General features: G+C 47.1%; 1 protein-coding gene and 1 non-coding gene across 2 annotated transcripts in view; both read right to left on the reverse strand.

The window, feature by feature from the left end:
• The window catches only part of CFAP92 (cilia and flagella associated protein 92 (putative)), a 135,372-nt gene extending 109,571 nt beyond the window's left edge, over positions 1 to 25,801 (reverse strand). The window contains exons 1-3 of the mRNA XM_040408789.1: positions 25,492 to 25,801; positions 17,726 to 17,919; positions 8,998 to 9,211 (exon numbers count right to left, since the gene is read on the reverse strand). Of these exons, the coding sequence (XP_040264723.1) occupies positions 8,998 to 9,211; positions 17,726 to 17,919; positions 25,492 to 25,801 (718 nt within the window). The remainder of the gene's footprint in view (positions 1 to 8,997; positions 9,212 to 17,725; positions 17,920 to 25,491) is intronic.
• LOC120979944 lies at positions 23,357 to 23,481 on the reverse strand. Its single transcript, XR_005774443.1, has one exon. It is a non-coding gene; the product is annotated as a U6atac minor spliceosomal RNA (small nuclear RNA).
• Positions 25,802 to 26,421: the final 620 nt, after the last annotated feature.

The raw sequence follows: 26,421 nt of genomic DNA on the forward strand, positions 1-26,421 counted from the left end.
TTTTTGATACATTGTGCAGTGCCACTCTAAACTTCTCTCCACAACTACAATGAAGAAAACTTCCTCCAACCTTTTGTAGCCTCTAGGTACCGTAGGACACATTCTCTAACATCCAAAGAATGGAAATCTGCCTCTTCCTCGTTCCTCAGATTCTCATAGAAGGAAGGAAGGAAGAATCACTTCCTGACTTCTATGGAATTCCGATACTACTTTGGGTAAAAATGCTGGGTCTGGCCTAAGACGGACACAATCATCTTGGAAAATCGTATATGGAGGGCTAATGGAAAGAGCCTGAAGCTCACTAATTCTCCTGGCTGATGTAATAGCTACCAAAAAAATACATTTCAAGGTCAGGAACTTAATTGGCAGAGAGTCTACAGGACTAAAGGGAGGTTTAACCAAGGCCCTTAACACCAGATTAAGATCCCAAGGAGGAGCTTTGAAATTCCTGGCAGGGAGACTCCTAGATATTGATTTACAAAACCTTATGATCCAAGGATGACACGCCAACCTGTAATCGAATAAAACACTGAGAGCGGCCACCTGGACCTTTTTAGTACTTAGTGCTAGACCTTTCTCCACAGCTCTCTGAAGAAAATCCAAGATTTTACTTAACTGAAGAGGGTAGGATGTGCAAGGAGGGACTCCTAGAAACTTAAAAAAGGTAATCCAAGTTCTAGCATAGATATTAGTAGTCACCGGCTTCCTACTTAACAGCATGGTAGCAACCACCGATTCAGAAAGACCTCTATCTAATAAAAGGCGCCGTTCAAAAGCCACGCCGTCAAATGGAGCCTTTTCACAGGGGGGTGGACAATAGGACCCTGAAAAAAAAGATCTGGGATCTCCGGAAGGACCCAAGGATCTGCTACTGACATCACTCTCAGCCAATAGAACCACGCTCGACGTGGCCAGAAGGGAGCAATCATGATGATTCTGGCTTTGTCTTCCCTGACCTTCTTGAGAACCCTCAGTATCAACTGAAGTGGAGGGAAGGCATATAATAGACCCTGACTCCAAGGCTGAACCAAAGCATCTATCGCATCTGGTCGATCCCTGGGAGACAGGGAGTAGAATCTTTTTACCTTCCTGTTCTCCCCGGTGGCAAAAAGATCTACTTGAGGCATCCCCCATAACTTGACAATCTTGCTGAAAACAGAAGGGTTCAGAGACCATTCCCTCTGATCCAGAGATCGACGGCTTAGAAAATCGGCCTTCCAATTGTCCACACCTCTGATATGAAGGGTCGGGAGGGACAAAGCTACCCCCTCCACTAGGGAAAAAATCTGAACCGCCAGGGACTGCAGGGACATGGACCGGGTAACACCCTGATGATTCAAATATGCTACGACCGAGGCATTGTCGGATAAAATTATCACGTGTCGACCCCTGATCAGAGGGAGTAAATCCTGAAGGGCCAGAAAAACCGCCATAAGCTCTTTTAGATTTGAAGAACTGTCCAAAATCCGGCAGTCCCATAATCCTTGAAGCAAGGTCTCTCCCACATGAGCCCCCCACCCTACTGGGCTGGCGTCTGTGGTAACTATAAGGGGATCTTCGATCCTCCATGGGACTCCCTGCCCCAGGTTCTCTAGTGACAGCCACCACTTCAGTGTCTGACAAGTCTGGGCTGATATCACTATACTGTTTTCCAGGTCATCCATTTTTCCTGACCAGTTCCCCAAGATTTCCTCTTGGAGGGCTCTGTAATGGATCTGAGCCCATTGAAGTGCAGGTATACAGGTGGTCAGAGTTCCCAGTACTGACATCCCTTTCCTTATGGACACACACGGATTGTTTATCAGGGTGTGAACCACTGACCTTATTTTCAGAATTTTTTCTGAGGTTAGGAAGGATCTCTGAGACACTGAATCCAGTAAGATTCCCAGGAACTGTTTCTTTTCTGGAATAAGTCTCCATTTTTCTCTGTTCAGGATCCAGCCCAGGGTTGTCATGATTTCTACCACCTGTTGGACCTGAAATAAGCATCTCTGGTAAGACAATCAGAAAGTCGTCCAAGTATGGGTCAAACAGGATATCTCTTTCCCTGATATGGGCTGCCATCTCTGAGATTAACTTCGTAAAAATCCTTGGCGCCATCGAGATTCCGAAAGGTAATACCTGGAATTGAAAGTGCTTCAGCTCCCCCTGGAATCTTAAGGCCACTCTGAGATATTTCTGGTGCCCTGGAAAAATCGGAAGGTGATAGTAGGCATCTTTGATGTCTAAAACTGCCATAAAACAGTCCTTGTAAAGAAGCTGAATTACCGTCTTTATAGTCTCCATTTTGAATCGTTGGTATAACAGGTACTCGTTTAGAGACTTCAAGTTTATGATAGTCCTGTATTCTCCACTTGGTTTTCTTACTAAAAACAGAGTAGAATAATATCCTGTGCCCCTTTCCTCTTCCGGACACTGAATGAGTGCACCTTTTTGAATGAGTTTTGAAACCTCCTTTTCTAAGGCAGTCTGAGTTGAATGATCTACTCACGTAATTTTGAATGGTTGCGGAGGGAACTTTTTGAACTCTAGCTTGAATCCCTCTTCTAATGAGCGCAGGATCCAAGCGCTGTTGGATATTTTGGACCAGGCTGGGAGAAAAGATTGTAATCTTCCTCCCACCCTGGCGTCATTGGGAGCTGTCTTTCTTAGGGGGGTCCCTGGATTGATTTTTGAACAGCAGCCCTTTGAACCCGGAGAATTTCCATCTGTCACTTCTATTTGCTGGACTCCTATTCCTATCCCTATTTCCTCTGCCTCTCTGCGAAAAAGGTCCTGCTTACGAAAGGACGACTGAAAAGAAGACGGGAACCCCTTCTTTTTATCCCCTGCCTTCTCTAATATGTCGTCCAAGGAAGACCCAAACAAATATTTCCCCTCACAAGGGATACCACATAAGCGTTTTTTTGACGTCACATCCCCTGACCAATTCTTGAGCCAAATAGCCCTACGAGCAGAATTAGCCATGGATGAAGCCCTAGCGGACAACCTAACTGCATCCGCAGAGGCGTCTGCCCAAAAAATCGGCTGCTTTTCAAATAGCCTCAACCGATTCTAATAATTTATCTCTAGGAGTCTTATCCCAGATCAGCGTCTCCAGCTGTTTAATCCACAATATGTGTGCCCGAGCCGTACAGGTGGAAGCTATATTAGGCTTAAAGGATGCACCTATGGATTCCCATGTTCTCCTTAAAAAGGTGTCAACCTTCCTGTCCATCGGATCCTTAAGATTGCCCAAATCATCAAAGGGTAGGGATTGACCTTCGAGACACTTTAGCTATGGGCACATCAATTTTGGGAGCCCTATCCCATAGAGAACATTCACCTTCTTCAAACGGATATTTTCTTTTGATTACTGATGGGATAAAGCTTCTTTTATCCGGATGTTTCCACTCTCTATTCATCATGGCCCCTACATTCTTGTGGATAAAAAAGGCTCTTCGTTTCTTAGTCTGCAGGCCCCCAAACATGATATCCTGAATCGAGCGAACCTCTTTTGCATTCTCCAGATTCATAGTTGCCCTGACTGCCTTGATTAATTGATCTACCTCCTGAACAGGAAAAAAGGGCCTACCACTGCATTCCTCATCTGATGAGGATGTAACAGACTTCCTTTCACCGCTTTCAAGATCGTCCTCTGAACTAGAGAGGTCAGAATTTACAATTGAAAAAGATGTGCTATCTTTGGCGCTCTTTCGCCTGCGTTCTTTACTTGACATAAGACTTAACTCTTTTCTGATCATTTTCTTCATACTTTTGACCATACTAGGGGATTCTTCCGCTATGGTACTCTCAATACACCCTTTACATAGGGGCTTAGTGTATGAAGCACTAGTTTAGCCTTACAGATACCACATTCCTTATGACGTATCTTAGCGGTAGCTTTTCTGGGTTTCTCAGTTACACCCTGGAAATTTAAACAAACAAAAAATCACTATCTCTAGAGAAAGAAGATAAATGTAGATCACTTACATTTCTTCAGGCCCATACCCATTCCTACCATAGGTGCAGGGGTGACTGGGTCCTTAGGGCTCTCTCCAGAACTCTCCATGCTGGAAATATCCCTATAGCCCTGGATCTGGAAGACCCCAGCAAAGATCACAGGGGAAACTGTGTAGGAGTAGTATGACTGCGTGATGCACACTAGAACCAGACAGGTGTAATGGCTACAGCATTTGGAGATGGTACAGGTACTCCAGCATCTGGAGATGGTACAGGTACTCCAGCATCTGGAGATGGTACAGGTACTCCAGCATCTGGAGATGGTACAGGTACCCCAGCATCTGGAGATGGTACAGGTACCCCAGCATCTGGAGATGGTACAGGTACACCAGGCATCTGGAGATGGTACAGGTACACCAGGCATCTGGAGATGGTACAGGTACCCCAGCATCTGGAGATGGTACAGGTACTCCAGCATCTGGAGATGGTACAGGTACCCCAGCATCTGGAGATGGTACAGGTACCCCAGCATCTGGAGATGGTACAGGTACCCCAGCATCTGGAGATGGTACAGGTACCCCAGCATCTGGAGATGGTACAGGTACTCCACCTAAGAAAGGAGTAATGTGGCTGCATGGTGCACACTAGAACCAGATAGGTGCAATGGATACAGCCTCTGGAGATTGTACAGGTACTCCGCTTAATAAGGGAGTAATATGGTTGCGTGGTGCACACTAGCACCAGGATGGTGTATTGACTACAGCGTCTGGAGAAGTAATACGGTGGCCTGGAACACTCCCCGACTAGGAGGGTGTGTTGAAAATAGCCCCGGATAATACAGGTCCTTCTCAAAAAATTAGCATATTGTGATAAAGTTCATTATTTTCTGTAATGTACTGATAAACATTAGACCTTCATATATTTTAGATTCATTACACACAACTGAAGTAGTTCAAGCCTTTTCTTGTTTTAATATTGATGATTTTGGCATACAGCTCATGAAAACCCCAAATTCCTATCTCAAAAAATTTGCATATTTCATCCGACCAATAAAAGAAAAGTGTTTTTAATACAAAAAAAGTCAACCTTCAAATAATTAAGTTCAGTTATGCACTAAATACTTGGTCGGGAATCCTTTTGCAGAAATGACTGCTTCAATGTGGCGTGGCATGGAGGCAATCAGCCTGTGGCACTGCTGAGGTGTTATGGAGGCCCAGGATGCTTCGATAGCGGCCTTAAGCTCATCCAGAGTGTTGGGTCTTGCGTCTCTCAACTTTCTCTTCCCAATATCCCACAGATTCTCTATGGGGTTCAGGTCAGGAGAGTTGGCAGGCCAATTGAGCACAGTAATACCATGGTCAGTAAACCATTTACCAGTGGTTTTGGCACTGTGAGCAGGTGCCAGGTCGTGCTGAAAAATGAAATCTTCATCTCCATAAAGCTTTTCAGCAGATGGAAGCATGAAGTGCTCCAAAATCTCCTGATAGCTACAGGTAGCTGCATTGTCCCTGCCCTTGATAAAACACAGTGGACTAACACCAGCAGCTGACATGGCACCCCAGACCATCACTGACAGTGGGTACTTGACACTGGACTTCAGGCATTTTGGCATTTCCCTCTCCCCAGTCTTCCTCCAGACTCAGTCCACTGCTTCCGCAGGTCCCCCAAGGTCTGGAATCGGTCCTTCTCCACAATCTTCCTCAGGGTCCGGTCACCTCTTCTCGTTGTGCAGCGTTTTCTGCCACACTTTTTCCTTCCCACAGACTTCCCACTGAGGTGCCTTGATACAGCACTCTGGGAACAGCCTATTCGTTCAGAAATTTCTTTCTGTGTCATACCCTCTTGCTTGAGGGTGTCAATGATGGCCTTCTGGACAGCAGTCAGGTCGGCAGTCTTACCCATGATTGTGGTTTTGAGTAATGAACCAGGTTGGGAGTTTTTAAAAGCCTCAGGAATCTTTTGCTGGTGTTTAGAGTTAATTAGTTGATTCAGATGATTAGGTTAATAGTTTAGAGAACCTTTTCATGATATGCTAATTTTTAGAGATAGGAATTTTGGGTTTTCATGAGCTGTATGCCAAAATCATCAATATTAAAACAAGAAAAGGCTTGAACTACTTCAGTTGTGTGTAATGAATCTAAAATATATGAAAGTCTAATGTTTATCAGTACATTACAGAAAATAATGAACTTTATCACAATATGCAAATTTTTTGAGAAGGACCTGTAGTTAAATTACTCCAGCTAAAAAGGAGATACCTTGGATTGGAACCAGGAAGATCTGCCAAATACAGCATTTGGCAGTAGTACAAGTACCACCCTGTGAAGGGGAAGGCGTACATACCTGGGACACCACATAGGTGTGCCGGCGTGCTAAACACGGTGGCGGGTAAAGCACCACCTACAGAAGAGGTGGCAAGCTGACTTACCTGTGTGGATAATTACCTGTGCAACCAGGGGAGTGCCATCTGAAAATGCACTAAAGGGGATACCAACCCTGGAGAGGAGAGGTTCCTCAGTGGACATTTGTCTTTGACCACCCAGAGAGATTCTGTATGGTGGAAGACCGCCTGATGCTCTGTTCCGAGTCAGAATCGGTGCAGAGAAGTCCCCCAATGAGGCAGGAGAAACTTGAGGCGTTTCTCTCAGTGCTAATCCCATCCTGGGAGGAAACCAGGATGCAGGGGGTGAGCGGGACCTATGAGGGGAGACCCTAGGCCGCTATTGGACTCTGCCCCTGATCTTAACCGAGGCAGAAAGCAAAGGACTCCAAGGGGGGGTGATGCTGCCGCATGAGAGCAGGGATTTCTGTCCTGGAAGTGACCCAAGGACGACACAGAAGAGGAGCAGGACCTAGTTGACAACCCGAGGTCGATTACTGGACCTAGTGTCTGAGCTGAGCGTACCCAGTGAGCAGAGGAGTCCCTGGGGGGGCACATGTGGACGCAATTGGGCAGGCAAGCGGTCCAATAACTCCACCATGGATTGGGAGGGTAGGGCTAAATTCCCTATAGCCTGGGACAGAAAAGGGGTCCATTCAGGAGGGACCTATGCAGTAGGGGGGCGGGGGGAGCCCTGAGGGAGCCTGGGGACAAGGCACTGCGCACAAAGCTAACCGCATAGCAACCTCCTATTGCAACGGGTGCACATAAGTACGTGGCGACCCCGGGGGGAGGCTGGGACAGACAGTCTACTCAGGAAGAGGACATGGTGGCTAAGGGGAAGCCTGAAAAGCAAAAAAGTTGCCAGCCAGAGGCTTCCCTACCAGACCCCAGGTTCTGTCCCCCCGAAGAGATGCTGCAGCAGCCACCGAACATGCAGGAAGCTTGTACCAGGAGATCCCCAGAGTACTGGAAGAGTACAGGAGCAGAAAAGCAAATATTCCACCCCCTCAGGCAAAGCCCGCGCATAACTGTGATAGGAGGGGCAGGGGACCCCTCCCCTGAGCCGAGACAGGAAGGGGCTCAGAAAAAAGCCCGGGAAGCGGATGGGGGGCAGGAGAAGAATGCGGCCTAGACGGAGGAAAATCCGGGGCCTCGATTTATTAAGTGGCTGAAAAAAATGGGGGCCCTCCGGAGAAAGAAAATTAGGTGGGGGCCTCCTGTGGGTAGGCGACGCAAGGGGAGGGGAAAAACGGGGGGGCAAAAGGAGCACCTGGGAGCCGGGTACAGGCCGGAGAAACATGCGGCCTAGTCCCAGCCGAAGCCGGGGACTGAATTAGAAGAAGGAGAGGCTGAGGAAGAACCAGGATGGTGAGGAGTGGGTGGCTAGGGAGGAGAAGGGAACCCAGAAGGGGGGAGAAAAAAGCAGGGACGCAGAGGAAAATACTTACCTTCCCGGCATCTTCAGGTGCCGCAGGGTCACCCCTTTAGCAAACTCGCACTAAGGGTCCATTCAGACGTCCATAGTGCATTGCGGATCCGCAATACACCCGTAGAACTGCCTATTCTTGTCCGCAATTGCGGACAAGAAAGGGACATGTTCTATTTTTTTCCGGAGCCACGGACCGGAAAATCGGGGGCGCACTCCGAAAATGCGGATGCGGAGAGCACATAGTGTGCTCTCCGCATCCATTCCGTCCCCATAGAGAATGAATGGGTCCGCACCCGTTCCGCAATTTGCGGAACGGACGCGGACCCATTATACGGACGTGTGAAGGGAGCCTTACGTGGGATTGCCGGCATGCTACTGCGGATGCAGTAAAGGGGAACTGGGTGACCGGCAAGGTACTCAATGTACGCGCCCGCAGGGGGTGCAACTAAAGTGGTTATCCACGATAGAGCCCCATCCTGCAGCAGGCAGAGACCTGCAGACGAAAAGAAAATGGAAAAAAATAAAAATAAAGAAAAACAGCAAGACCTGCAATAAAACAGCAGGTCATGTCTGCCTCTTACGAACACTAGACTAAAACTGATTAGCCTAGTGATTAGCCTATCAGTGATTGACAGCCTTCCCTCAATGACTGTGTATAAGGAGATAGCTGCCAGTCACTGATAGGACCGCCAACTGGACTTCAAAACCAGAGTATGCAGGATTATAAATGAATGAAATACAAGCAAAGGCTCATTCACATGACCGTATTGCGGACTGTAAATAGTGGTCCACAAAACATGGGCACCGGCCGCGTAAACTCTGCATCACGAATGTGGACCCATTGACTTGAATGGGTCTGCGATCCGAAAGATATGGCAAAAGATAGGACATGCCCTATCTTTTGCGGAGCCCATGGAAACACTTGGAAGCCCTTCCGTGGGCTTTTAGGTTCATGCCTCCGCACTGCAAAAGATAGGACATGTCCTATCTTTTGGCGTATCTTGTGGATCGTGGACCAATTCTAGTCAATGGGTCCGCATACAGTACCTGTATTTTGCAGACTGCTATTTGCGGTCCGCAACATAGGCCCAGCGACCAAACGGTTTGTGTGAATGAGCCCTAATACTGAATCTTTTCCTATAAAACTATACATCAATCTGCTCAGCTTCTCCTGCTCTATAACATGCTGCCTGCAGATTGCACTGCATTTGGTGGCGATAGGTCCTCTTTAACATCAGCATACCTTCAGGGTCTTCCCCTTGTTTCACAGTTGACACTCGAAAAGCCTTTGGTCGATCAAATCTAGCTTTAGCGGACACTTTGTCTTTAGTGCTCCACACTTTCACATGGATCTGATGTTTTAACGCTTTTAATAAAACTTCTTTTGTGACACAGAGTTCAACGCTGTGGTTCCATGTCAACCAAATTTTCTCATTTTCTTGCCAAGGTTTTAATAACTGGAAATAATGAGGCAGAATTATTAATTACCGTATTTGACGCTGTTACACATTAATTTGCCTGACAGGTTTGTACAGCTCACATTAAATTATAGGTACATATCTACTGTACAATATCTTCATTCTTTCATATTACAAAGCTTAAAAGCTACATCTACATCACATACTGTATGTAATATCAAATCATAGCATAAAGACGTACAACATTTAAAGGTGGATCTCAGCAGAATATATTAATATCCTTATAACATGCATTGAAATATATGAACTCTGTAGACAGGGACGCCTCAATATTTATCAGAAAATATCCTATATACCTGGGAATGCTTTAGAGAGCTCTAAGCACCCGGAAGGAAACAAGCTGTTAAGAACTGCTTCCTTACAACTATATGGTTCCATCTGTCAGGGTCATGTCCTAAAATCCATTGGGTGCCAGGGTGCCCTGTAATTGGCAGAATGCTCTATTCATTAAGCCTATTCATTATATCTTGGATCTTATCGTTTTCTCATATTACCGATTACAAAAAATGGTCTTCATTTTTCTGTTACTATAGATTTGCAGCATGTACTATTTTGTCTCTTCAGTTTGAGAAGCTCAAATAAACATAGAAAACAGATCTGTCCATTCCACATCCCCACCTGCTGGTCATGAGGTGTACTGCAACTGATTTAGCTTAAAGGGAACCTGTCACCTCTACAGATGTAGTAGAGTTAACACTCGTGGCTTTATCTAAACTAAATGCGTTAAGCAAACACCTTCAATTGCTTTTTAATGGCATTTGTTTCAAGATAACGCGATGAGTTAATAAATTAGAGTTGAGTTTGAGTGTTAACCCTGCTACATCTGTACTATGCGTTTCTAAATGTTCATTGTGTTGCCCTAAACATATAAATTACACTTTTAATTTCATCTGCAGACGAATTAAATAAGTATGATTCATTTTGTACTTCCCGCCTTTTATGCAAATTAACATAGACGAGTCATATCTTACTTGTGTGACCAGAGAAGAGTCATATTTTCTCGGAGTCAAGCTCCTCAGCTCCGCCTAAGAAACGCCCCTATAGATAAAATCTTGCGCATGCGCAATACTCAGTACAGGCAAGACGACGTTGTGTAAGTATTTCCACACTACCACTACGTAGTGCCCGCAGCAATGCGCACTCCCTAATTACTTGCGCTATCTTCTGTCGCAGGGGGAGCGGATAGTTGAGAACATTCCAGCACGGAGTGGCGCGAGAGGGAGGGGACAAACGCTAAAGTATCTGATTGGTCTAACTAAGAAAGGGCAAGTGCGCGATTTCAGACGAGATTACAAGCAGTGAAGGAGAAGATTCGCCGTCAATCAAAGTCGAGGGGGAATAGGCTCTGATGGTGTGAGGGGAAGGAATTATTTATGCAAATCAGCATAACGGCAGGAAAGCTTTAGAGGGTGATCTAATAGGACATGTTAGTCCTGAGAAGGTTATGGATGGATCGCTAGGAACTATCAAGGTAGACAAGCTTGAAGGTACATTAACTTTTATATGGGAAAACATGGTGACAGCTTCCCTTTAAAAAAAAAAAAAGGAATCGACTGACTTGGTCGATTTACATTTTTTTAATTGACTTCCCCGAGCAATCACTTCATATCAATGCCCACATTCTAACCTACTTGAATAGTGCTGGTTTGCTTATGTGTGGACATTAACCCTTAGGCTCCCAGGTCTTTAAACAAGACGCCCGCTCACGCGTGCAGCGGGTGCCATAGCCGGCAGGTCTCTGCTGTTTCAAACAGCAGAGGCCTAATGGTAATGTGCGCAACTGGCAATAATGGCGATCGCAGTCATTCAGATGCCATGGTCAAGTGCGACCATGGCATCTAAATTGCGAAAAACCCAGAAGCATGCAATTCCAGGTTAAGACCGGCATCCCCATGTGGCGATTGGGGATGCCGGTTATTCATTCTAATATGCCGAGTCTTTAAAGAGACCCATCGTATTAGAACTGCAGATCCTATGTTGGCCCGGGAAAACAGGGAAGAAAAACGAAAAAGCAAAAACAAAATAACCTCCGGTATCCAAGGGGTTAAAGGTGTTTCCAGGATTATGGCCCTTTTTTTGCCTCCAGAGCATGTGGTACTTGATGAAAAAAAACATACTCTTCTGCTCCCCGCTGCTCTGTTACGGCAACCTGGCTTTTTTTTTTTGCTGATCTTCTAGTCCTGGGCCTGTTCTGGGTACAGATGGGGTCATGGCTGCAATGACTGGCCTCAGCATTGACAAGTTCCCCAATGGCACATGACACAGCAGTGACTTGCCACTTGCTGACCCATCACCGCTGAGGTCAGTCACTGGTTGCAGCAGCACATGTGATCCTGTCTGTACCCAGGTCAGAAGTAAACAGGCCAAGGACTGGAAGATTGCCAAATGAAACCAGGGTGTCGGAACACAGTGGCAGGGAGCCGGGGCCAGTTAAATAAGGGCATCAATCCAGGATAAACGAAAACTTCTCTTATCGGTAATTGGATTTTCCTTTAGCCTCCACAAGGGCATTACCCGAAGGTTACTCCACCTCCTTCAGGGGCAGGAAACAATTAGATCAGTGCATAAAACACCCCCTCCCATGTCCTGCTCCATTTAATACCCTAGTAACTCAAGAAGAGATGAATCAATTTAATGAAGTAATAAAGAACAAGGATATCATCCATACAAAATAATATGAACACAACAGGAAAATTGGGGTGGGAAATTATCCATGCCGTTGTGGAGGCTAAAAGGTAAATCCAATTACCGGTAAGAGTAATTTAGTTTTTTTCCTCTCGCCTCCACAACAGCATTACCTGGAGGATTAACAGAGAACTTTTCTAGGGCAGGATAACAGCAGACAAAACCTTCCTCCGGAAGCTCAAGTCCTTATTAGAAATTACGTCTAGTTTGTAATGTTTGAAGAAAGTAGACGGGCTAGACCAAGTGGCTGCCTGACAAATCTCCTCTAAGGAAGCATAGGTGCCCCCCGCCCAAGATGTAGAAACCGCCCTGGTTGAATGTGCCCTTAGTTTCAGCGGGGGAGAAATGTTCTTTTCCCTATAGCAAAATGCATTGTTTAATCCAGATTGCTATGGAGTCTTTGCTTGCAGCTCTCCCCTTGTTCTGGCCTAGGTACTGAATGAACAACTGACCCGACTTCCTAAAGTCTCTAGTTTTTTCAAGGTACTGTAAGACGCATCTCCTAACGTCCGAATTCTGAAATCTTCTTTCTTTTTCTAAAGTTGCCTCGGGCAAAAAGAAGGAAGAAATATTTATTTTTAGCAATGGAACTTAGAGACCACTTTAGGAAGGAAATTTGGAGAGTGCCGTAAAATTATTCTATATTTAAGAATTGTAGGATAGGGGGAGATATCGAGAAGGCTTGAATTTCTCCCACTCTTTTGGCGGTGGTAATTGCCAGTAAAAACTCAGTTTTCAAAGACAATTACTTTTTTTAAATATCGGCAAGAGGTTAAAAGGGAGTATTCATTAGAACTGAGAGGACCAGATTTAAGTCCCATGGGGGTACCTTAGACCTAATGGAAGGATGAACTCTACTAGCTCCCTTAAAAAACCTCTTTATTAATTCCAGTTCAGCTAATCTGGTTCCCATAAAGGCACTTAGGGAAGATACTTGTACCTTCAGGGTACTTACTCTGAGGCCTCTCTCTAGGCCTGCTTGCAAAAAATCCAATATTATATTGACATCCGGAGCCATGGATGGGTTCCAGACTTCAGACACTGACAGCAAAAAAGATTTCCAAACTTGAAGATATATTTTTGATGTCACTTGCTTTCTATTCTGCATTAATGTATCTATGACTGCATTCGATAATCCGTTACTTTTTAAAATTGCCCGTTCAACCTCCAAGCCATCAGCCGAAGTTCAGGAATGCCTAGATGTATCACTGGGCCCTGGTATAGGAGATCCGGAATTTAAGGAAGATGCCAAAAGTCCTGTTTTGATAGGGACTTCAGAACGGGAAACCAGGCCCTCTTCGGCCAGAAGGGGGCTATGAGAATTAGTTGTGCTCTGTCCTCCATCACTTTCATTAGTACTCTTGGTATTAAAGGGGTTGTCCTGGTTCAGAGCTGAAACCGGACATATCCCCATTTTCTCCCAGGCAGCCCCCCTGACTTGAGCATCGGAGCAGTTCATACTCCGGGCAAAGGCATTTTCTGGAGTTCCGGTGACGAACCGGGCTCTCCATAGGGCTGCCAGGCAGAGGCTTCCGCCCAGCAGTGAGCCCGGTGACGTCAACGGCACTGATGGGCGGGCTTTAGCGCTACCCTAACCTGTAAAACGGCTAGGGCAGCGCTAAAGCCTGCCCATCAGAGCCGGTGACGTCACCGAACACACTGCTGGGCGGAAGCTTCTGCCCGGCAGTGTGTTATTGTAAATAAAAGTGCCCTTGCCCTGTGCAATCCAGCGCAGGGCAAAGGAGAGCATCGGAGCATGAACCCGGACAACCCATTTAAGGCGAATGGTGGAAAGGCGTATAGAAGGCCCTGCGGCGACTGACCCGTTAGAGCATCTGCCTGTAATGGTTGGTCCTGGTGGGATAAGGAGAAAAATGTTGGAACTTTTTTGTTCTCTTTTGAGGCAAAAAGGTTGATTTCTGGGAGACCCCATCTGAGACTTTATGATTAAGGTTCCATTCTCCTTCTTTTAGTGTTCTCCTGCTTAGGAAATCTGCCACACAGTTCTGTTCTCCTTTTAGGTGTACAGCCGAAAGGAACATCAGGTTTCTCTCCGCCAACCTGAAGATTTTTGTTGAAATCAGAGATAGGGAACGACTTCTTTTACCCCCTTGCTTGTTCAAGTAGGCTACAGTCGTTGTGTTGTCCGATAAGACTTTTACATGGTTTAAGTTTAGAAGTGGGGAAAAGGCTTTTAGGGCCTGCCACACTGCTGAAAGTTCCCTCATGTTGGGGATGACTGGGCCAGATAGGGACTCCACAGTCCTTGTTTTACTTGATTTTTTAGGTGAGTCCCCCAGCCTTGCCTGCTTGCATCTGTCGTTAAGACAAGCTGATCCTTTTGACACCATTCTACTCCTCTGGAAAGATTTTTAAGATCTCGCCACCAATTAAAAGATGGTTTTATCTTTGAAGGTATTACTAGTTTTATGTTTAATGATGTCTGTAAGACTGAAGTACTCTTGAATGAGCCTGGGCCCATTTTACTGCAGGTATCGTTGAAGTCATGAGGCCTAAGATGGTGATTATGTCTCTGACACATTGTGTTTTTGGCAAAATTCCGATACCTTGAAAATTAGATCCTTTTGTCTTATTATTGGAAGGAAAGAGGTCATCCGACCCGAATCCAAGAGCACACCTAGGAACACACATCGTTGGCTTGGAAGGAGATTTGATTTTTGGGAGTTCAGCCTTAGAGTTTCTTCTGAAGGAGCGGCAATCAGAAGATCATTGAGGTAAGGTATAAGCAATACCTCAGAGTGATGAAAGAAGCATGCTACCTCTGCCATGATCTTGTAAAGACTCTGGGGGCTGAACAGAGGCCGAACAGAAGGACCTGGAACTGAAAATGTTGCACTTCTCCCCCCAGCCAGACTGCCAGTCTTAGGAATTTTTATCTCGGGTGTATCTGGACATGATAGTATGAGTCTGTAAGATCTAGGGTTACCATGAAGCAGTCTTTCTGAAGTAGATTGATCGTAGACTTTATTGTCTCCATCTTGAATCTTTTGTATTGGATGTGTTTGTTAAATTTATAATTGCAGGTAATGCCGTTTTTTTTGTGGAAGCAGGAAGGGTCTTTTTACAGATGGCACATCTCTTCTTTTGTGACGGCTCTCCAATGGCTTTTGCACTCTTTTTGCCCTACAATGCAAAGGAGACTTTTAGCCCAAAAAAATAAAAACACTGGATGTAACCAAAGGAGCCGTCACCTAAGAGCAGACAGAACCTGCATGAAATCCCCCAGTGATTATTAATCATTGCCAAGTAAAAGGGCCCTCCTGGAGGAGACTTACCGGACTGAAGGGCCTGGGAGGATCCGAAGATTTGTGGCCAACATCTCCCACTGAGACCAGGGACGTTTCACACCACCTAATGTCCAGCAGCGTGTATGGGACACCATGCTCCAGCGTTCACACCTCCTCGTCAAAGCAGTGGTGGACGCTAAATCGTCTGGCGTCATCACGCCGCGCCCTCACTTCCGTCTAGACGACGTCTCGCTCTCCAGTGCCTCTGCGCATGCGCCTGTTTGGAACTCCGCTCTCAACACCTCACATGCTCCCGCATCCTGGAGCAGGGATATCAGCCCGGAGTTGCCGGCATCTGCCGGACTTATACTTAGAGGTAGAAGGGACAAGCGAAAGTCCCGAGCCCCTACCCCCTGCACCAGCCCTCCGGTACAAGGACCGGGATAACAAACCTTGCGGTCTTGCTTGCACTGACTCTCCTGCACTCCTTGAGGGACAGGAAATAACTGGAGCAGGACATGGGAGAGGGCGTTTTATGCACTGATCTAATTGTTTCCTGCCCCTGAAGAAGGCGAAGTAACCTCCAGGTAAGGGTACATTCACACGACCGTATAATTTTATCCGCATCCATTACGCATTTTGCGGAATAGATGCGGATCCATTCATTTCTATGGGTGAATAAAATGTGCGGACAACGTTCAGTATGTTGTCCGCATCTGTGTTTTCGCATTTCTAGTCCGCAAAAATATGAAGCTTGTACTACTATTGTCCGCAGCCCCATTCAAGTCAATGGATCTGCAAATTGCGGATGACATACGGAATGGTTTCATCTGTTTTCTGCGGATCCGTTTCTGTATTTTTGAAGTCCTTAATCATTCTTTTTTTTTTCCTCTCTTTTTTTTCAGTCGATTTTTTGCGGACCGTAAAAAACTGAAGACATACGGAACACAAACGGAAGTCATGCCGTTGTGGAGGCGAGAGGAAAAAAAAACCTTTAAAGGGGTTGGTCAGTTTCCAATATTGATGACCTATCCAATCAGCTGATTGGAGAGACCGCAGTGCTTGTATGTGTCTTCTTCTCTGTTTATCTGCTTGCCGCTGACATCGCAGGGGTGAACAGGCGCAGTTACACTCCATCTGCCCCTTCCCACTGAAGTGAATGGGACAGGGGAGCTGTAATTACACTTGCTCGTCGTTGCAATGTCAACAGCAAGCAGGAAAACAGAAGTGCTCACACTAGCGCTGTGTTCTCTTCATACATCTGATCGGCGGGGGTGCTGGGAGTCGACCCCTGGAAACTGGCCAACCCCTTTAAAGCACAGATGTCACAAGAATATGTCACCTTATGTAAGAGAAGCATAGACATGGACAGTTCTACCATTAGCCAAAACAGCACAAAAAAAAGAAGATTGTGCCATTTGGCTTATAGAAGAAAAGAATACAGTGGACGGATAAGTCAGTTGAACTCATTAGGTGAGAAAAGTATTTTCCCCTCTCAGTCCTTACAAATGGACATTAGGGAACTACTCACACCACGTTAAAAGCCTAGGCTGGAGGTACACATTGGCAGGATCTGTGATGGGGGCTGTGACAAGACACCCTAATAGGTTCCCATTGTAGAAAAAAACAGGTACTGCATTGTATTTTTTTTTACTGTATTCCCTACTATACTCTTCTATTCAAAACCACAAAAAAAAGATATACCATGTATACTGGTCTGACACCAGAAGGACAGACTTTTCACCTCTATCAGCTGAATCGAGCCCTACGGATATATTTGGAGCATATACGTCCTTAGGCACTTAAAGGGGTTTTCCCATCACACACAATCGGGGCATATCGCTAGGATATGCACCTATTGTCTGATAGGTGCGGCCACTGCTGGGACCCGCACCTACACCGAGAACAGAGCGGGAAAAGGTGCTCATGCGCAGCCGCCCTACATTCATTTCTGTGGGGTGCTCGACTATTTCCGTCAGCCCTATGGGATTGGTGGCCATGCAAGCACGGTGTGCTCCCATTCACTTGTATGGGGAGAGCGCTTGGCGGTGGCCAGACCCTGGGAAACCTCCACTTTCCCCCCTCCGTTCTCGATACAGGTGTGGGTCCCAGAGGTGGGACACGCACCTATCAGATAATGGGGACATATCCTAGCGATATGCCCCCATTGTCTGTGATGGGAATACCCCTTTAATGTGATGTGAATAGAGCTTAACACTGACTACTAGGCACCCCATATACATGCATGCTGGGCTCAGCCACACTTTCATGTATTCTGAATGGGGTGATGGGGTAAGCTGCTGCCAGACACCTCTCGTGCCCAATTGTTCTTTCCACCAACATCTGCCGTCAGGTCCCCACACACATTAGATAGTTGGCTGGTGCAGGTGAAGATGATAAGGTTTGGCAGACATTGATCTTACGTGTGTGGCCAGTATACTGTAAGAAACCACTAATGATGCCATCATCACAGCCAGAGCTACCTCACTATAGATACGATTCCTTCCTTAATAAGTGCATACACTGCATAATAGCCCATTTCAAATATTCTACAACTCACCCGAGTCTCATGCTCCATGTACAGCTTGGCCACAACCCCAAACATCACTACATCCACTTTGGTGGGTTCGGTGTCTTCAGGGAGAAGAAAGTACTCAAAGTGGAAATATTTCTGGGCTTTCGGAGCTTCAATGACCTTCTTGTGGTGCTTACCGTTTCCCTTCCCTTTATGATCAGCAATGGTTTCGTAGTCTTCTACATAAAATATAAAAAGTAAAGAAGGATAATACACAGGTCATTAATATTTAAAAGGTGGAAGACCCCTTTAAGATGCAACAAAATGGGTCAAAATTTTGGCAAATGATTCTGGCATAAAATATGCCTTAGTGCTCATGCACACGGCCGCAGCAGCTTCTGCGGTCTGCGTTCCGCATTTTACAGAACGGAATGTCCTGGCCTCTGTAGAACTGTCCTACCCTTTTACGCCACTAATTTTTTAGTGGGTGGGAAAGTGGGCATGGGTTTTTTCACTCTAGATTTATCACTGCGACTTAAAAAAGTCACAATCTCACTCCAGTAGGGGGATGGCATAAAAAAATTGCAGTAGTATTTCTAGACAAAAGTGTTAAGGTCCTTTTAGGGTCCATTCACATGTCTTTAGTGCATTGCGGATCCGCAATACACCTGGCCGGCACCCCCATAGAACTGCGGACAAGAATAGGACATGTTCTATTTTTTTGCGGAGCCGTGGACCGGAAGATTGGGGGTGTGCTCCGGAAATGCGGATAGCACACTGTGTGCTGTCCGCATCCATTCCTGCCCCATAGAGAATGAATGGGTCCGCACCCGGATGCAGACCATTCTACGGACGTGTGAATGGACCCTCACACAGACCGATCACTGGGCCAATGATGGAGGATGAGCATTTGAAGGAATGCTGGCTCCCAATGACTGGCCGGTTCAAAGGTGTCAATGATCGGGTGACTGTGTATTTGAGCCAACACAAAAAAAAATCATTGTTTCTGGGCAGCAGATTCTCCAGTATAAAACACAATGGGGGAGATTTATCAAACTGGTGTGAAGTAGAACTGGCTTCGTTGCTCATAGCAACCAATGAGATTCCACCTTTTCATTTTTCACTGCTCCTTTGGAAAATGAAAGATGGAATCTGATTGGTTGCTATGGGCAACGAAGCCAGTTCTACTTTACACCAGTAAGTGATCTCTGTATCGATAGCTTGTCCCTCCACTGCAGAGGAGATTGCTGCAAGTAAATGCAGCTTCATCTCCACTGACGATCAGGCAATTATCAGGAACATTTGGTTGTTTCCCGATAATTTCCTGAAACATCGATCTATATAAAATGACCACAAGGGTTAAAACGGTTTTCCAAAACGTATTAACCAATAGTTTGGGGTCCGACACCAGGGACCCGCTGTTTTCAAAAGTCTTCATGCTGCTTTCCATAGGCCAGTGGTGTCACGTTCATTGGTCACATGGCCTACGCTCAGCTCAGTCTCATTCAAGTGAATGGGGCTGAGCTGTAATACCAAGAACAGCCATTATACAATGTACGGCGCTGTGTGTGGTGAGCTGCGAGGAGGCCGCCGTGCTTACAGGAGCAGTGATGCCTTTGCAAACAGCTAATCGGTGGGGTCCTGGGTGTTGGACTTCCACAGATAACAAATTGATATCCAGGTCATCAGTTAAAAAGTCTCTGAAAAAGTAGATTTTTGTATAACTTACCAGTAAAATCTCTTTCTCGCTCTTCATTGGGGGACACAGGAACCGTGGGTATAGCTATGTCCTCTAGGAGGCGTTGACACTAGATAAAGCTGTTAGCTCCTCCCCTGGCAGCTATACCCCCTCCAGCCTGGAGAGAGGTCTTCAGTTTGTGCACAAGCAGTAGGAGAAGCAAGCCAACCAAAGAGAAAACATGGAACACCAACCATGCCAAAGGACCCAACTGGGTCCAAACCAGAAACAGCTACAACTGTGGCCGAACAACAATACTGGGTGGGTGCTCTGTCCCAATGAAGAGCGAGAAAGAGATTTTACTGGTAAGTTATACAAAAATCTCCTTTTCTCGCCCATATTCATTGGGGGACACAGGAACCGTGGGACGTTCAAGAGCAGTCCACAGGGTGGGAAAAAGCCACAGACCCATGGAAGCAAGCGTCCCTGCTGGTATCTAAGAAACTGCCGCCTGCAAGACCTAAGCTAAGCAGCGGCCGCCGATGCAGAAGAATGCACCTGGAAAAATGTTGTGAATGTGTGTAAGGAGGACCGGTAGCCGCGTTACACAACTGCGCAGCCGAGTCGCAATGCCTCAGAGCCCAAGAAGTATCCACCGCCCAGAGGAGCGAGCCGTGACACCTAAGGGCGGAACCCCGCACCGGTGCGGAATGGTACAGCATTTGCAGACCGAATCCATCGTGCAATTGACACCTCGGAGGCCGCCAATCCTTCGCGTGGATCCTCCGGATGACAAAAAAGGGGTTCGCTGGAAGGGACTGGAGGCTGCCAATAATGACGTAACTCCCTGCCCTAGGGAGTGAAGGAGAGGAACAGTGAAGGAAGGACCAATTCTACATTAAAGTGGAAGACAGAGACCACCTTCGGGAGAAAAAAGGATTGGGCCAGAGAACCGCCTTATCCTTGTGAAGACCCAGGAAGGGTTCTCTGCAAGAGAGCACCCCCAACACGAAACACCCGTCTGATGGATGTGAGAGCCACAAGAAAAAACTACCTTCTAGAACAGGAGCCGGAGAGATATCTCCCCAAGGGCTCAAAGGGAGAAGACAGGAACTCTGAGAGAACTATATTCAGATCCCAAGGCGGTAAAGGAAGATTTCCATGGGCACCAGGAATGGAAGGAGTCCCCATAACAGGAGGGATGTGGAGGGCGCCACAGCCCAGCAGTTGGGACCGGAGCGTGCCTGGAATGGAAGGCCACTAAAAGAATACCCCGTGCAGATGCAGATGAGGGAAGGTAGTAACATAGGAACTACCAAACATGATCCAGAGGAGGAAAGGGACAGGGGAAGAATAGGCTAGGTCCAAGCCCATTTCCCGTAGAGACTGGCGCTATACAGAAGTAGCCAAGGATTTCAGTTGTAGAAGAGTCCATCACCTGACGAAAAAACTAAACAGATAGACCCGAAGTATGTAGTGGTATACAATACCGCTCCCACTGTAATAGCGAGTGCTTGCCCCATCAGAGCAAAAAATAAATAAAAATAAAAAATAAAAACTGAGAGGGAGGCCTGAGACTATCCATAGAAGCTACGTACCATACTGCCCCAGTTTAAGTAGAGCAACCTTAAAAACTCTACCTTGAACGGCGCTGAACAGGAGCAACTGTCAAGCTGGCGCCAGGGGATGTCCCACTGCAGCAACCACAAACTCGAGCATTAGCGAAAGGCTGCACATGTGGAGGAAAACACGCTGTAGCTGCTACCAGAGCGCCAGCATAACCACTTTCCCAGAGAAGGAGGAGTGGTGGATAGAGAATACAGTCAGTGAAGCACTTGACTCGCTGGAACGTACTCACCATATATGTGCAATGGTGTACGCACTACTACTGATGCGGACAATATCATGACCGACTGGAACAATGAAGACCCATGGAGATGGGAGTCTCTAGGACACAAGTGATGCTAGTAAACCCCCTGAGAAGACAGAGGGGTTATAATCATGGCCAAAACCAGCACCAAAAAGAACACAATGAGAATAGCCACCGTATCCACTGGCGGCACTCATATAGCACTAGAGTAAGAGTACCGGGCACCGTCGAGTACCGACTGTTGAATTGCCATATCTGAAGATATTCAGTTATTCCCCCGCTCGTGGATCACTTGCGAAAGGGAGTAAGGCAGGCAGGAAGCACAGTGATGTGTAACACTCCGGCTATGGGAGGATAGCGCGACAGTCGGACCGTAGCCAATGGTGGTCCAATTACCCTACCTATGGAAGGTGGAATGCGTACGGAGTACTTAAGCCAGTGGTAGGGAAAATACCCCACCTAAGAAGGAGGGTTAATGCCCACGGCGAGAACTAGTGCATATGGTGAGTCCTGTACCCTGTGGGAGTGCAATTGGCACCTAAGTAAGGGGGTAATGCATACAGCACACCTTGTAACCAGTGATAATGTCATCGCGCCACCTATGGAAGGAGCTAATGAATACAGCAGGTACTGAACCCAGTGGAGATGCAATTTCACCACCTACAGAAGGGGGAATGTATACGTCCGGCACTGAAATCAGTGTTATTGTACTTAGTCCACCCATGACAGGGAACAATGTATAAGGTCAGTACTGTAACCCAAAGTAGTGCAATTACTCCGCCTAAGGAAGGGGGTAATGCCTACGGCAAGTGCTGCTGGCTACCGTAGACGCAATCTTAGGAGATTGCTTCGGATTCATGTCCGGGTCTGAATCAGCAATTCTGACTACCCCCCCCCCCCCCCCCTCGGACGGACCCGCTCCTGTGAGAGAGGGTGCGCCTGAGCGTGACCTGGGGAGGAAGGGAGGGGGTGCGGAGATGTTCGAGGAGAAGATGACCTGCTGTGGTCCGCTAGCGCGCAGGTCTGCCCCTCAGAATCTCGCCCCTGGCAGATGCGGAATGCGCAGGAGGGGGCTTAACAACCAAACCACCCAGGGGGTGGAATGGGAACAGAGGTCCTGTATAAAATTGCACCGGCTGAGAATCATCAACCAAACGGCCCCGGAGGACGGATTGGGAATCCTGCGGAGATCCTTCACTGAATTGCGCAGGTGAAGAATTATCAACCAAACGACCCGGAGGGTGGGTTTGGAATACTTCAGCTGTCCTCCACGTGATGTACGAAGGTGGAGAATTATCAATCAAACGGCCCAGGAGGACGGATTGGGATCCTGCAGTGGTCCGTCACTGGATTGCGCAGGTGGAGAATCATCAACCAAACGGCCCTGGAGGACGGATTGGGATCCTGCAGCGGTCCGTCACTGGATTGCGCAGGTAGAGAAACATCAACCAAAACTGCCCTGGAGGGCGGATTGGGATCCTGCAGTGGTCTGGGAATTCCAGAGGTTCTCCGCTGTATTGAGCAGGTGGAGAATTATGAACCAAACGGCCCCGGAGGACGGATTGGGATCCTGCAGTGGTCCTTCACTGTATTGAGAGTGCCCCCCCCTCCGCCGAATGTTGCACCGGCCGGACTGACTGGGGGCGTCCACCAGAGGCGATACGCGGGTAGGGGAGAGAAAAGCGCGGGCCGGAACACCGATGCGGTGCAGGGCCGATCGCGCAGCAGTTAACCCCTTCCGGAGCGGCGCTCCGGCGTCCGTTCCAAGTGGTGTAAATTGTGGTAGGTATCGGGGAGCGGAGCCTCCTCTGATGTGTGACCGAGCGTCTCGATTCTCCCCCCCTTCAGCTGTCCTCTGGTATTGCGCTGCAGTTAACTCCTTCTACTCAGCAACCCGTGCAGCCGCCCGTCTCCGTTTCTCTAGGCCTCCGCTGGAGTCGCCGATCTTAGGCACATCGCAGGGGGAGGTGGGTAAAGACCAGAGATGGTTGCCGACCAGTGACTATGTCGGACGCCATCTTTTTGTATAATGGCGCAGGCATTGTCATTAACTTCCGATGGAGTGTGCCCTTGCCTAGTAAGGGGGGGAACTAGAAAGCCGCCACAACAGGGACTGCCCCTGGAATGGTTAAACTGGCTAGAGATGCCACGAGGTAGGCGGCAATGCCTTAATCGTACGTGTGCTGTGAAGGTCGAGCAGCCACTTCCATCCTTGTCAAGGGGAGTGCAACCTTCTCTCCTTTCCCCATTGCCCTCAATGTGGAGTGGGCCCCTGAGTGAAAATGAATTAGGGAGGGAGGGGGAAGAGGGTTAATACTTACCTATTCCCGTGTACTCACCTCATCCTGCCGCCATCTTCACCCCTCCTCTGGTCCAGCAGGGTCACCCCTTCAGCTACTGGCACCGTAGTGGCAGGACGCTGGAAAAGGGGGGCTTGGATGGGTGACCCCTTGGCTGGCGGGATGCAGGGGAGCGAGGCTGCCCTGGTCCACCTTGTCTTCTGTGGGGGCAACTCGACCCCGGGAGAACAGGGAGGCGAGGCATCCACTGTTCTCCCATCTGAAACAGAAGGAAAAAAATAAACTAAAATAAAAAAATCTTCAGAAGCTACCCTGCAGAGCAGGGAGGTCTTGCCTTCTATTGACACTAGAAAAAACTGAAGCTCCCTCTCCAGGCTGGAGGGGGTATAGCTGCCAGGGGAGGAGCTAACAGCTTTTACTAGTGTCAACGCCTCCTAGAGGACATAGCTATACCCACGGTCTCTGTGTCCCCCAATGAATATGGGCGAGAAACACCTTTAAGAATTCAACAACTTTATCAAACAATGTGCAAAGTCTGAAAAATTTGGTGCAACTTTCACTTCAAAAAGTGCCCTAATGATAAATCTTCCCCTAAATTTACATGTAAAAATTAGATGGAATGGAGGTAATTTAGGGTACTTCCACACTTGCGGCAGTGGATTCCGGCAGGCAGTTCCGTCGCCGGAACTGCCTGCCGGATCCGGCAAAACGTATTCAAACTGATGGCATTTGTCAGATAGATGCGGATCCGTCTGACAAATGCATTGAAATGCGGATCCGTCTCTCCGGTGTCATCCGGAAAAACGAATCCGGTAAAAACTTTTTTTGCATGCATGGGCAGACCAGAATGCCGGATCCGTTTTGCCAGAACACTTAATCATGGATCCGGCATTAATACAATTCAATGTAAATTAATGTCGGATACGGCATTCCGGCAAGTGTTCAGTCTTTTTGGATGGAGATAAAACCGTAGCATGCTGCGGTATTTTCTCCGTCCTGAAATGGCAAAAAGACTGAACTAAAGACATCCTGATACGTCTTGAACGGATTGCTCTACATTCAGAATGCATGGAGATAAAACTGATCAGTTCTTTTCTGGTATAGAGCCCCTAGGACAGAACTCAATGCCGGAAAAGAATAACACTAGTGTGAAAGTACCCTTATTTAAGAGGACTATGGCAGAAACTGGCATAAAAGAGTCACACGGGCCCATTTTGAGACTTCTTGAACGTCCGTGCTTCTAAGTTTAGGACCATGCACCATTTTTACCCTGTCCTCACCATTGAGAGCGAAGGAGGCAGGCCATCAGTCTCAGCAAATTCACTAATATTTATGCCTGTTTTCAGGCATAAATGACTATTGAAATTTACTCCAGTCAGGGGGTGAAGCAGATTTCAATCTAGGCGCGCAGGCGGATAATGTGCTTAATTTATGACGAGGCATGCTCCTCATCATAAATTAGGCGCATCCTCCTGTAGCGCAGGGAATAGCAAAGGCCGACTTAAAACACTGGTCTTTGATAAATGACCCCCAATTAGTAAATTTGCCCTATTTAAAGGGGTTGTGTCATCTCAGACAATGGGGGCATATCGCTAGGATATGCCCCCATGGTCCGATAGGTGCAGGTCCCACCTCTCATAAACGGAGCCTAGAAAATCATGGAGGGCGTAACGCGCATTTGTTGCCACTGCTCCCATTAATTTCAATGGAGCAGACGGAAATAGCTGAGCCAGCGCTCGACTATTTCCATCGGCCCCATAGAAATGAATGGAATCGGTGGCCATGAATGTGCGGTGCACCCTTTGTGACTTTCAAGGATCCGTTTATTAGATAGAAGCAGGTCGCAGAGGAGGGATCCGCACCTATCAGACAATGGGGGCATATCCTAGCGATATGCCCCCATTGTCTGAGATGGCACAACCTCTTTAAGTATATTACTTTGCAAAGTAACACTAAAATGTACCTTTTTTGGGTGGTGATGGGATGGCAAAACAGATGGTGATTGTGCACGTCACTGTGTGGGACTTCTCTTTACTTGCTGACTCCTCATGTCTTTCTTCAGCCTTCTGTCTTAAATCCATGGCGGTGGCTTGAATCTTAGCTTCATATGGGCCACCCTTCTCCGATAGCACTTTACCTGTGTCTGGAGAAGAGCGGTCAGTTCCATAATCCGACAAATCATCTTTTTGTGAAGAAAATGTTCTTTGCTGGGTTCTGGATTCACTATCAGTAGGGAGGCCGCTGTCATACTCTTCAGACTCTGAAGCAATCATTTCCCTAGAGACAAGATCTGCGACCGCAGTGCCTGCTGGTAACGCAACGTAAGACTTAGGCACTCAGCATGGAGCCAGAAGATCTTGGGATGGAAAATGCTGAAATTAAAGAAAAAATACAATTTCAGGTATTTTTTTTTGTTGGGGGAGGGGGGATGGACAACAAAGGCTGCAGCCAGACGTTACGTTTTGGCCAATAAGTTTATAAAATGCCCTACTAACATATTTTTTTTTGTAGTGGTTCTATAAGACGGTCTGCTGGCATTTTTTTCTTCCTCCGTGTCTTTTAAAAAAAAAAATTGCAGTATGCTACGAGTGCGGAGTTCACTATAGGAAAAAGAAAAAGCTGTAAAATACACCAGAATTTTATGGCATTTATTAAAAGCCAAAAAACTCAAACAAAAAGACGTAGTGTGTCAGCACCCTGAAGCAGGGGTGGTCCAACAACTGATCACAATATGTAATGGCTCATTCAAACGAGCGCCTGTAAGGTGGACGGCACATGGACTGAACGCTTGAACTTTAAAGATAATGGGGGTCATTTATCAAAGACCGGCGTTTTACACCAGCCTTCGATAGCCTCTTCACCACTGGAGGATGCACCTTATTTATGACGAGGT

This window comes from Bufo bufo, chromosome 9, assembly GCF_905171765.1.
Source record: "Bufo bufo chromosome 9, aBufBuf1.1, whole genome shotgun sequence".
Taxonomy (NCBI): Eukaryota; Metazoa; Chordata; class Amphibia; order Anura; family Bufonidae; genus Bufo; species Bufo bufo.